The sequence below is a fragment of the Lutjanus erythropterus genome, chromosome 3, assembly GCF_056507025.1.
Source record: "Lutjanus erythropterus isolate fLutEry1 chromosome 3, fLutEry1.hap2, whole genome shotgun sequence".
NCBI classification, from domain to species: domain Eukaryota; kingdom Metazoa; phylum Chordata; class Actinopteri; order Lutjaniformes; family Lutjanidae; genus Lutjanus; species Lutjanus erythropterus.
Window position 1 is genome coordinate 8350021 of NC_139319.1, and position 12798 is coordinate 8362818.

Below are 12798 nucleotides of genomic sequence, written 5' to 3' on the forward strand. Positions count from 1 at the left end.
AAGCTATCAACACGACGGAAAAAAAAGTATTTCATTGTGTTATTTCAACAAAACTCTAATTTAGCTAATTTTTGTTTTATAAAATTCATATTTTGTCATGTTAAATATATTTAATATTTTCATGGTTTTTAGCTTCAAATAGAGGCATGACCATAATTTTGACACAACATTCTCAACAATGGTTGATGAACTTTAAGAGAATTACAAATAGAGTCACAGAAACAAATACAATTAACAATAATTCACTAAAAGTATGTAATTCGAGAAGAATTGCAGGTGTGACTGCTGTTCTGTCACATACACACTAATTCAAAAATGTCAGAAAGGCTAAAAAATTGTGTGCGTTTTGAACTGTGATTGTGTATAAAGTATGAAAGATGTAAAAAAGTTGAAATAATGTGAGAAAGTCCCAAGTGTCATCAACATTTTAACCTGAATAAAGTTTCTAGCTGAAAGTATTAATGTGTGGATAAGAGTCGGCACATTCCGGTCATTCATTTTAAATGAGGAAAAAATATTTCAGAAAGTATGAATGGTATGAATACGAAAAGGTATAATGTCCTATACTGAATATTTTGATGTTTGAATGTTTGCAGACCACATAATACACACGATTACTATCATATTGCTTAGGCAATCACTCCAGTCATATGAAGGATATTTTATTTCACAGAGTAATAGAGGAACAAACCATTTAACCTATTCAGTTTTCCCCCTCATATGTGAATTCCCAGGTGACATTATTGATTATTTACCACTTACAGCTGTTGTTTTGGTCTCCCTAGTGGTTTTGTTGGAGGTTTTTTAGCTTCTTGTCATGAATCTTCTGATGCACTCAATGCCCTTGGGAGTAATAGAAGCACTTGCCACATTTCTCACAAGTATAGGGTTTCTCTCCAGTGTGAACTTGCAGATGAACTTCCAGATCACATGCTTTGAAGTAACTTTTGCCACAGATCGAGCAGAAGTGAGGCCGCCAGCGTGAGTCTTGAGGAGCATGTTGAGATGGAAGGATTGTGAAAACACCCTCCCACACTGATCACAGTGGAAATTTCTCTCTCCCGTGTGTGTCAACTCGTGCTTTTTAAGTGAATCTGCTGTGAAACAACTCTTTCCGCACTCCGAACAAAGGAAACGTGAATCTCCTGAGTGAACAAGCTTATGTAGTTTAAAATAATCTTAGTTTTTGCATGTCTTGTCACAGTCAGGACACGCGTAAGGCTTTCTGTGACTCTGGCGGTGTTCCTCCAGCTGTTATTTCTGAGGAAAGTCTTTTCCACACTCTCCACACATATGAACTGTTACAGGAGATTCTTTAGGAGGTCTCTTCTTTTGAACTAAAGTACAATTTGGTAACTCTCCTGTGAGAAAAACAAAAACACTTATTTTCAGACAGTGTTGCATTGTTAAGGCACGGTCACATGAGCATTTGAAACATTTAAATTTTGTTGCCTTTAGGCCTTCACAAGATTAATAATACTTGTAAATAATATATATTATAACACAAATACACAAAAAAATGTATTTAGCACAACAAGAAAAGTGGATGCAAACACTTTACACAGGCATCTTATTTACAAACGGAAAAAAAGGAAGAAATACAAAGGGGCTTCTCGTTGCCTCTGACCTCTGTGAACTTTCATGTGTGTTTTAAGGCTTTCATTCTGGGTGAATCCTCATCTACATATGAAACATTCAAAAGGTCTGTTCCCTGAGTGGATCACAAGGTGTCACTGCAGAGTGGTGTTGGCTTCTCAAACGGCTTTTCTTGAGGCTGTTTATGGGAAGCTGCTGTGTTCAGGTTCTGGTGCTCTTAAAGTGTCTTCTTAAAAGAAAAAAAACATATAAAGGTAGAGTGCAAATAATAATGTTTTTTATAAAATATTCAGCAAGCAGCTCAAATACTGGCAACATAGTATCTTATCATATCATATGTATTATCTTTTGTGTTATCTTTACCTTGATTTGTTTAGTTTTTTGTTGTCCTTGTTCTTAGTTGTTATGTCTATTCTATTCTTGTTTGAGTACATTGAGAGCAATGGAAAAATCAGACTCAAAAAATTATTTGTGTGTCCCATGTTCCATCCTATACCAAATTTTAGACATATTTCAAGTAAATCAGAAAAAGTGAGGACATTTTTTTTCACATTTTACCGGTCATCAACCTTTCCAAATGTGCATAAAAATCTGTTGATGGAAACAGACCTATTTTTACTATTTGCCATGTACTGTATCTTCTTTCCTTTAAATGTTTAAGATATAAAAATGTGAATGTGAAGCAAAATCGAACCTGAGGATGAAGATGTGTGGACTTACAGCACCATCTACTGACAGTTTTACGGTAACTTGCACCTCAGGTGGTTTTTTCTTGTCCACTTTACCTGTGACATCAGGGTAACCAGAGCAGAGTGCCTCTGAGCAGGGCACTCATATCAATGCCTGCTCCTACTGGAGCACCGTAAGCCTGGTGGCCCTCTGTTGCTCGCCAGTCAGTTGTTTTTGTATTTTGTTCCCGCAGGTTGAACGGTGTAGAGTGATCATAACTCCACTGAGATGTCTGTAAAATATGAAACAAATGAATGTGAGGCAGCAAGTTAATTTTAACATCTACAGGATGATATTTCTCTCACCTGGCTGCAGTTCTCTGCACCATGATTTTCTTGGTTGCCAAGGTGATGCTGGGGCATACTTCCTGTATATACAAACACTCATATTCATTACAGTGTAATATGGCCATTGGTCAAGTGATATAACAAATAGCTAACACTTTAGCAATGCGTATAAAACTGGTGACTTTTGAAGCACTTTTTTTTCTCTGCAACTAATAAACCACTTACAGAGATGATCTAAAGTAAATGTCTAAACACGTTCCACTCTTGTCTTGAATTATACAGTAATTCAAAAATAACATTTCCATTTACAGCATTTACTTAGGCTTATATTGGCAATAAACACAGCATGTAGATCATTTAATCCTACCAAACTGAACAACTGAACTAAACAGTTTTTACACTCTCATAGCAACAATTACCTGCTTTACCTTGTACAACTATAACAGAGACTCAATTAAAGATACACTGATGTGAATGATTATCACTTAAATTCCATTACAAATAATCAAATAGCTTATAAACCCAATTCCCATTTTGGAATAGCAGCACTTTTTAATATAGTCCAGCTGTTCTGCTTCGTTTAGAAATAGGCTACAATAGTTAAGATGGGAAAGTCTAGAACAGACACTCTCAATATTTCTGGTATCATGAAATGGCTGTTAGTCTTTAATTATTAATTATTTACTCAAAAAATACACAAAAAATATACACAAAGCTGTACTGCGGTACTTGGGAAACCCAGACCTGCGACGGATCTCGCGAGAGTGATTGTTTTAACTCAAACCGTGACCTCTTCTAATCCTAAAAAAGTATCGTTTTTGTCCTTGACCCCAAACAGATACTCGCAGCGTTGTCGCATTATAAAGTAAAATTGATTTGTACAACGTGCATAAGAGAAATTGCAAATCTCGCGAGACTTTCGCAACTCTAGGGTTCCCATGATTTAATCACGAGCCCAGAACGTGATTACGAACCTGATGCTGCGTCAGCTAGCACCGCCTCCTTTTACCCCGCGCATCTGTTCCTACGGCAACAGACAACAAACATTTACAAATGTCTCGAATTTGTCAAGTTTATGAGTGAACTAGCTACTTTTATGATAAAACATTTAGCTCGTGTTATCAGTCTTTGTAAATTGTTGACAAAAACGAAGACGCAAACAAAACTTTTCTGGAGCAACTAACGCTGTTATATTAATTATATCAATTAATTCTCACTTGACCTGGACACCACTGACCAAGGACCATGGTAAGCTAAGTGTTAACATCAGGGTAAAATAAAAACTAATGCCATGCTACTGCGAAATCCTAGTTTTTCCAATAAGACTTACCTTACACCTTAAAAATACTCTCATATATGCATTCAAAACTTAAGCTAAGTAAAAGTACGTGAGCATTATCAGCAAAATATACCACAAGCATCAGAGGTAAAATTACTTACTCTGCAGTAAAATGGTTATTGACAGTGTTTTACTATTAGACATATACATGATGTTTCTTGATTAATAACTAATACTGGTGCATTAATGTTCTATATTGAACTAATTTTACTACTTCATACTGTTGGGTAGGTTAATTTACAGTAATGCATCATATTCTATAAGATCAACATAAGTTTGGCTGCCCAGCGAAAACTACAAATGTCTGGAAAGGCAACTTGGTCTCAGAAATACAGACTCCTTCGGCTGTTGGTTGATAAAAAAAAATCACATAATATTAAAATACACAGAATAACAACAGAACATGCACAGTGAAGTCCATGCCAGTCTGTGCATTCCAGTCTGAATCATGTTAACGAGTTTAGCAGAGTTGTTGCGTTTGGTGTGAAAGATTTTTTATAAATATTCTTGTTCGCTGCAGCAGCTCTTTAACGTCTACCTGAGGGCAGTTTTATGAATTCTTTAAAAAGGGATGCACAGGATCAGACACAATTGGTTTGGCTTTTTGTTTCACCTGTGATTGTTTCAGTCTGTTTTTGTTCTTAGCGCCCAGGTGCCCATACCATGTACACATGTTAAAAATAAAACACTTTCAACAAAGACTTCTGTAAACAGTCTGCAAAATGTTCTTGCTGGTATTGAATGACTTAGCTTAAGAGGTAGGAGACTTTTCTGAGCACACAAAGCAACACTTAATCCTTCAGTTATTAAAAAGACTCAGTTCATTTCAAAGTATGTAGTAAGATACATGGTTTACACTGAACAGGAAGATTCTGAAAAATAACTAGTAACTACAACTAAATGTAGTGGAGTATACTTAATATTTGCCTTTGAGATGTAGTGTAGTTGCATAAAATAGAAATACTCAAGTAAAGTTAATGCTAATTCCTGTAGAGACTGGGATCCAGCAGGACTTCGAGGAGCAGGTCTTATACCCGCCGGTACCGCACACGGGCCCCAACCTCACAGGTGGACGAAACCCTGTTTGGGAACCCAAAACCTGTGAGTGAATGTGGTGCATATTAAAGCCCACTCCCACACTGTTTGCGTGAATGTATGAAGAAATGTTAAAGTTTGCTATGATTTCTTGAGGAATTGTGGTTGATTTATAATTCTGTGTTTGACTTAACAAATGTTGAAAAGGATTTGTTTCTGCTCTGCTTGTATTTGGTTGTTAACTCAAAGAAAAGAGCTGCTTTGTTTGTTGTGTTTATGTGGATATAGTGTGTATAAATGTGCATGATTATATGTGGGGACCCTCGGAGGCAAAGCTAATGCTTGTGCTGTTGCAAATTGGGATCCTAATAAACTAAAGTTAAAATTTGTCCAGGAAATGTCACAAGCAGACAAACAAGGAAACTCAGCCTCTAATGCCAACAATCTGTCCCAGGAGAAAAAACATGAAGAGACCATTCAAATCATCACCAAAGATCTCATTCGCAACCTCAGGTAGGCCAGTGCTCTCTGACAAATGCCAAAAATTAAAGGATGTTACCTGTTCTAATAGATGGAAATTTAAGTAGCTAAATTTAAATTCAAAATAATATAAAGCAAATTTGAAAAGTGGGTACTAAGGTGTGAACTTACTTGAATGTCACAGTGTTGTTAACTCAGATTCATAATGTAGAAAACCGCTGCCTGTCATGACTCCAGGATCCCATTAAAGGATCCTTCAGGAGAGTCCATCATCCTGTCTCCAGCTGAGTTCGAGCGGATCACCTCAGAGGCCCGGGTTGTCACCAAGGAGGAGAAGGAGGCGCTGAAAGAGGCTTATCAAAAGAAGAAAGAGGAGGAAATTGTAGGAAACATGAAAAACTCCAATCAAATCGGTCCTTTAACTTGCACAGTTCCATTAAGACAATACGCCCCTCACTCTTCTTTTAATGTAACCACTCATCCAGAAAGCTGCAGAGGAGAGGAAGCGTCAGATCTTTGAGGCAGACCTGTCCCGAAAAGAGAACAAGGCTCTGACTGAGCTGGAGGAACAGGACCGCGCGGAGCAACTGGTGGAGCGGGCCAGCGCCTTACGGATGGAGCAAGAGGAGGAGATCAGAAAGCTCAACAAGGTAGGAAGCAGCTGGCAGTATTTCAAGTCGCTCCACCAGACAAACATCTTAGTCACAAGGCAGAAAATGTGATAGGTTTGGCATCTCTTTTGCTTCAATGGAAGGGAGAATTCCCTCCAACTTTTAGTCTGTGGATTAAAGACCTTAGAGCTGCAACGAATAATCAGTTATCAATAAATTATTAAATTTATCGCCAACTATTTTGATAATCAATTCAAGAAGAAAACTCAAAATTCTCTGATTTCAGCTTCTTAAATGTGAATATGTTTTGGTTTCTTAACTCCTCTCTTGACAGTAAACTGAATATCTTTGGGTTGTGAGTGAAATAAAACATTTGAGGACGTCATCTTGGGCTTTGGGAAACACCGATTGACATTTCTCACCATTTTCTGTCATTTTAAAGCAAAAAATTATTAATCAACTAATCATAAGAATAATCAACCAATTAATCAACTATGAAACTACATGTGTTACATTTTATTTGATTTTTTTCTGTATGATTTTCTTTATCTATTTATACTCATTATTATTAATTTGTATTGCCTTTTATCATTATTATTTTATTTTATTTATTTTGTGTCTCACCTACAATTTTTGTCACAATGTATTTATTTATATGCATATGTAATTTGTTTATGAAACTGACTGTTTAATTACTAAACAGTACATTAATAGGAATGGGGTTCTGTTTCAGCAGAAACATGGAGGGGTGAGTTATTTAATTTTGCATGGTTTCAAATCCCAATAAAAAAAACTGAGTAAAAATAAAACAAGGTAGGAAGCAGCTGTGGATATGTGGACAACAAAAGTGATCTTGACAATCTTTGGCTGTACTGCTAATTTTTACTTTTCTATGTTTCAATACTTTTGTGTGTGTGTATGTGTGTGTGTGTGTGCTCAGCTGATCCTCGGTGCTCAGTGTCAAGCTACACGTGACGACCAAATCCAGGAGAGGAGGCAGATCCAGGCGGCGTTGACGGAGGAGGAGAAGCGTCTGGATGCCATGATGGAGGTGGAGCGTCGCAAAGCCCTGGAGATAGAGGAGCAGATCGATGAGGAGCGCAAACACCAGAGGATCAGGTGAAGGCAACTCTTTTTTGATTCTTTATTAAAGAAAAACAGAAATACTACGAAACAAATGGAGAAAACGGTCGGTCATCTGCATATTTTAATCTGGAGGTTAGGAAATATCTAATCAAATTTCGCCAACAGAATTCTCTCAGAGGAATGAATCTGTAGAAGTTGACTGTTCAGGGCACAGATCCAACCAGTCCAGATACTTTCTCCCATTTTAGTTGAAGGGAGCTCTACTGGAAAATACTCACAAAATCTTTCATGGATTGATTTGATGTGATGAAGGCAGTTGAAAGAATTATCTTTACAGTTTTGTTGTTGACTTGATCCACCCAAACCACCACCATCCTTCTAATCAGACCCCTTTTTCTTATCATCAGGCTACTGGTGAGCAGTAAAGGCAAAGTCATCATGTGTGTCCTCTGTCAAGTCCAGTGTAGCATAATTATCATGTGTGTGTTGTGCCTGTTATATTATAGTGGGATGCAGCAAATTTATGACCAGATCCAGAAACGCCTGGAGGACAAGCAAATTCAGGAGGAGATGAAAGAGAGCGAGAGACGGCAGATACAAAAGAATCAGGAGAAAATGAACCTGGAAGACCTCCAGGTGCAGCGCGTGCACAGACGTAACACACACAGCCATTGACACGGTCACACACACGCTCAAAGAAAGATGTGCAGAGTCAGTTTCTTCTCTGACCTGTTGACTTCTTCCAGGCCCTGGAGAAGAAGAGGGAGGAGCAGGAGCGTCTGCAGGAGGAGATCAGGCGCATCAATGCCGAGACGATGAGGGCCAAGGAGCAGAGAAGAGAGGAGGAGAGGCTTGCAGACATGAGAGATATGGAATACATCCAGAGCAAACTGGTCAGATGAGAAGCAAATTATCTCCACAGACAGATTACCACTATCCCTACAGTTCAGTTAAGTAAGTCTTAGCATTCAACACATTTTGGATTTTTTTTTTTGCTGACCCCTGCAGGAGAGGGAGGCGGAATATGAAGCAGAGCAGAGACGCATCAAGAAGGAGAAGGAGTTGGAGATCGCCAGGCTGAGGGCCCGACAAGAAAAAGCAAAAGACTACAAGGCAGAGCAGGTCAGGAATAAAACCATCGATGTGCCGAATTTAACTTTATAGCAGATTAAAATTCACAATTTGATCACGTTTTTGAAGGCATGTCCAAATTTACCGTGCTTGTGTGTCTGTGCGTTTGTAAGGATGAGCTCCGTGCTCGGAGGAACCAAGAAAGCGCAGACAGAGAGTGGAGGAGAAAAGAGAAGGAGACGGCTGCAAAGAAAGCTGAGGAGGAGGCGATGCTGCGGGCGGCCCGACTGGAGCAGGTTCGCTGCAAGGAGCACTTCCTGTCCATCGAGGCCGGGCGCGAGAAGGCAGAGTTTGAGAGGGTGCTGAAGTAAGACGCCTCGTTCACTCTTTTTCATTTATGCATTTAATTCATACTGATTCAAACATGTAGCTGTAGCATTTTATTAATATCACTTTCTCCTGCCTTGTCTACCTTTGTCCACATAGGGTGCAACAGGAAATGATCGCCAAACAGAAGGAGGAGGAGGAGAAGCAGCGTCAGAAAGCGCAGGAGCACGCCAAGGCCATCCGACACCAGGTGAAGGACCGCGAGCTCTCGGCCATCAATAAGCGCAGAGAGACCTTCAAGGAGGCCGATCGGTTGGCCGAGGAGGCCCGACAGAGACGTCTGCGCCTCGATGAGATCAAGGAGAAGAAGCTGAAAGAGCTCAAGTAAGTACAGGCGTGCTAATGCAATGATGGTATTTATATGGACATACAAACTCTACCGTGAGTGTGTGTGTATATTCACTGAATAAACCTGATGTGTGTTTGTCACTGTGCAGGGCTACAGGGCTCCCCGAGAAGTACTGCAGTGAAGTGGAGAGGAAGGCCCGGGGCGACATATTCTGATTCTCTCACAACTGGATCCAGAACGATGTGAAGTCATCGCATTTTACAGGGTTTATTTTAAAAAGTAAAAACAAGTTTTAGGAAATTAACTTGAACAAACCGCACCACAATTGTGCTTTTCAGCCCTCAGCATATAGATTTTGAGAATGTTCTTAGTTCAGATGAATAGTAAATGAAAAGGGGATACTAGGACAGATATTTGAAATTCATTTCATTGTCATTTTCTATTTCTGTCGGTGTGTGTTTTTTTAATTTATAGGATGCTTGCTGATTATTGTTTTATGGTGGCTGCGTTGGAAACATCCCTCTGATCGCTTTGTTTTAAAAATATTTATCCATTAATAAAATCACTCATTCAGACGACCTCACCTGCTTGCGCACTTATCCAAAGGAAAATCAGATCAACACGAAAAGACAACTCAGCGTAGCTTACCAGTAGCTTGCAGCTGCACTTTTCTATCTTTTAGAGAAGAATATATAAATGTAAATGTAAAGTTTGTTGATGTCTGGGGAGTAAAACCAATCATCTGTTGATCTTTTCAAATCAAGAGTCTATGGTCTAACAATGGCATAGCTGTCAGTGCTGAGAAAAGAAAAAAAAGTGACAGCCTTGCTTGAACATGTATGAGAACAACCAATACAGGTTTCTGTAGCACTTTTATAATTTGATGATCACTGGTATGTACACGTTTTACTAGTTTTTGGTGTTTTAGGATAGCTCTTTGAGTGGAAACAAATTGCAAACTGCAAAACAACAAAATACAGTGACTTTTTGAGACATTCCTACTCCCTCTCACGCTTTACAGGTGACTGTGCACTTAAAAACATGGGGTTAGGAATTTACCCAGCGTGAGGTCAACATAGCCCCAATGCAATACTGAGTTAACTTGACCCAGAGTTGGTGTTAATTTTACAGTATATTACAGTTGGGTTACTGGACCAAAACAGCACCTCTGTTGTGTGAGTTTCTACCCTTTTGTACTGGCTGAAATTATGTTGGTGCAATATTGAACCCATACTGGGTAAATTTTAATCCAGCGTCTTTTTTAGTGTGGGTACAACTTTTAGTTTTTAGCCTCTGAAGCAGCTCCTGCAGCATAATCCATTTCTCAACTATCCATCTGTGTGCTCAGTATGTTTCCAAAAAAGTTGGGACGCTGTGTCAAATCTAAATAAAGACAAAATGTAATGATTTATAAACCCTATAATCAGTTGAATACAATACAAAGACAACTACTGCTAAACTATTGTTTGTTGAAAGTATATACTTGTTCTGAATTTGATGCCTGCAACACGTTCCAAAAACACTGGGACAGCATGTTTACAGCTGTGATGCATCATCTTTTCTTTTAACAACATGCGTTTGAGAACTGAGGACACTAATTGTGCAATTCTTTCTCATTCTTGCTTGATATACAACTTCAAATGTCCAACAGTTTGGGGTCTGTGTTGTCATAGTTTGTGCTTCATAATGCACCACACATTTTCAGTGTGAGACGGGTCTGGCCAGCAGGAAGTCTGGTCTAGTACCTGAACTCTTTTACTATGAAGCCATTCTGTTGTAACACGTGCAGAATGTGTCTTGGCATTGTCTTGGGGAAACAGTCAGGGACGTCTCTGAAACAGACGTCGTCCGAATGGTGGCAAATGTCGCTCCAAAACCGGATTTAGGATGGCTCTTTCAATGGAAGCACATTGCAAACACAGAACAACAAAGTTATTTTTGAGACATTACTTCCTCTTACGCTCACTGACTCCCGCGCTAAAAGTTAACCCAGCGTGGGGTCAGAACAGAAACTGATGCAGTGCTGCGTTAACTTGACTCTGCATGCAGACTGGATAATTTTCAACCCAGTGTTTTTCAGTGTGGGGGTACAACTTTTAGTTTTTAGCCTCTACAACAGCTCCTGCTGCATAATCCCCTTCTCAACTGTCCATCTGTGTTCTCAGTATGCTTCAGACACTTATACTTTAACCAAAATATGACTACTATGGACACTGAATATGCTTTTCTTTTACAACACTGAATCCTGTCAGTGCAGCTGCATTATTTTTTACACCGATCGACTGAAAAAGGACTCTAAGTAAAAACAAACCTCTTCAAATTGTTGATACTCAAGACCTACCTTTTTAGCTTGGCATTAAATTAAACCTGTTTATTATCTTATTTATTTATTTGTGTTTTCTAAACTGTTTTTCACTTTTTACCCACTGCTTAAGTTTTTAATTTATTCACTTATTTTGATTTATTTATCTTTGTTTCTTTTTTTATTTATTCTGCATCTGGTGTTTCCTCACTAGCATTTCCTCAGTTCAGTTCCCGTTTCCTTTTTGTTCCTGTTTTAATGAACGCTGTTATTTTAGTTCTTTATTTAATTACAAAGTCATTGCACCATTGTATATGTGTGTGAAGGCTGGAGGGTGGTGTAGTGTGTGTGTGTGTGTGTGTGTGAGTGTGTGGGGGGGTATTGAAGCACATTTTGTTTGTATGAAAAGTGCTATATCAAAGTTTAATAGATTGATTGAAATCGATGAAGGATAAAATAAATAAATAGATAAATAATGACAAAAGTAAAACAGCCAGCAGTATTTAGAAGCAACATGAGTTCAATGGAGCTCACCTGTGAGTATTCAAGTTGCAGATCACTTTATCTGGAGGATGAAACAGCTGGTTAGACAGATGAAAATGCCTCTGATCTCCATGATTTTGTTTTTATATATCAGTTTGTAGATTTTTGTTTTTATAATAATTAACTGCATCCACTGTGATTAAATATTGAAAGACAACACCCACCCCTGCCACAGCCTGTTCACCTTTACTGCCGTCTGGCAAGAGATACAGAAGTATTCGCTGCCGTACCACCAGACTTTAGAACAGCTTATTTACTCAGGCTGAGACTGCTTTATTCATCCTCAGCGCTCCACCATGAAAATCGATTAACTGTATTGTACTCTGTTTTTGTGAGTAGCCTAAGGGACTACTAGCATCTCATTTTACAAATCTGCTGTAAAATGGTAAGTGAAATTTGTAAAAGGCAAATGGAGGTCTAGTATTAAGCTGTATTTTGGCAAACAATTGAGAATTTGAAGTAGACTGACGGACAGCGGAGAAGCTTATTATGGTGCAAGCATGGCTCAAGTTGACAACAGCCAACCAGCTGCAGGCAGCCAGCCAGCCTGGTTCTGCCTCTTAAAAGTAAGTTTTTCAGCGCCACTGTCTCTGCGCTATGTAAATAAAATTGACTTGAATCTGAGGAGTGATCTCTTAACTTTAAACAGTCATCTTCAGAAACAAGGGGATGAGGATTTGATACTAACATGATTTTGAATGGATTATCTTTGCAGGATGAAGTAACTGGGCCATCTATTTATGATTGGTGGAGTTTTGGAGCAGTATGTTGCATTATTTAGAGTGAGAGGCAGGCTTTCCCTGGCTCCAAATTCTTTCAGGGGAAACTCAGAGAATGGAAAAGAAGAAATATTACATTAGGTATTACAAGTTATCAAAAGGATATTCGATATTCCAGATATTCCATCCATCCATCTTCAACTGCTTATCCGAAATCGGGTTGTGGAGGTAACAGTTTCAGCAGGGGACACCAAACATCCCTTTCCCCTGCTACATTAGCCAGCTCTGACTGGGAGATCCCGAGGCGTTCCCAGATCAGGGTGG

At 38.9% G+C, this 12798-nt stretch overlaps 1 protein-coding gene and 1 pseudogene across 2 annotated transcripts; one reads left to right on the forward strand and one right to left on the reverse strand.

Moving 5' to 3' along the window:
* Positions 1 to 758: 758 nt before the first annotated feature.
* Positions 759 to 3859, reverse strand: LOC146329603 (zinc finger protein 711-like; annotated as a pseudogene).
* cfap45 (cilia and flagella associated protein 45) lies at positions 3627 to 9493 on the forward strand. Of its 2 annotated transcripts, none has more exons than XM_084714880.1 (12): positions 3627 to 3860; positions 4945 to 5052; positions 5381 to 5499; positions 5704 to 5848; positions 5952 to 6116; positions 7018 to 7196; positions 7670 to 7799; positions 7910 to 8056; positions 8172 to 8285; positions 8408 to 8601; positions 8721 to 8945; positions 9059 to 9493. In XM_084714880.1, exons 1-12 carry the CDS (start codon positions 3858 to 3860, stop codon positions 9123 to 9125), a joined length of 1596 nt encoding a protein of 531 aa, XP_084571006.1. In that variant the 5' UTR covers positions 3627 to 3857; the 3' UTR covers positions 9126 to 9493. The 2 variants fall into 2 exon arrangements, with proteins under 2 accessions (XP_084571006.1, XP_084571007.1); XM_084714881.1 differs by having other exon boundaries at positions 5441 to 5499.
* Positions 9494 to 12798: the final 3305 nt, after the last annotated feature.

Bases quoted from the DNA above. Each gene is read 5' to 3' on its own strand.
- cfap45 (XM_084714880.1), top strand. The intron at 8,057-8,171 runs GTCAGATGAGAA...TGACCCCTGCAG, and splicing joins AATACATCCAGAGCAAACTG to GAGAGGGAGGCGGAATATGA. The intron at 8,286-8,407 runs GTCAGGAATAAA...TGCGTTTGTAAG, and splicing joins AAGACTACAAGGCAGAGCAG to GATGAGCTCCGTGCTCGGAG.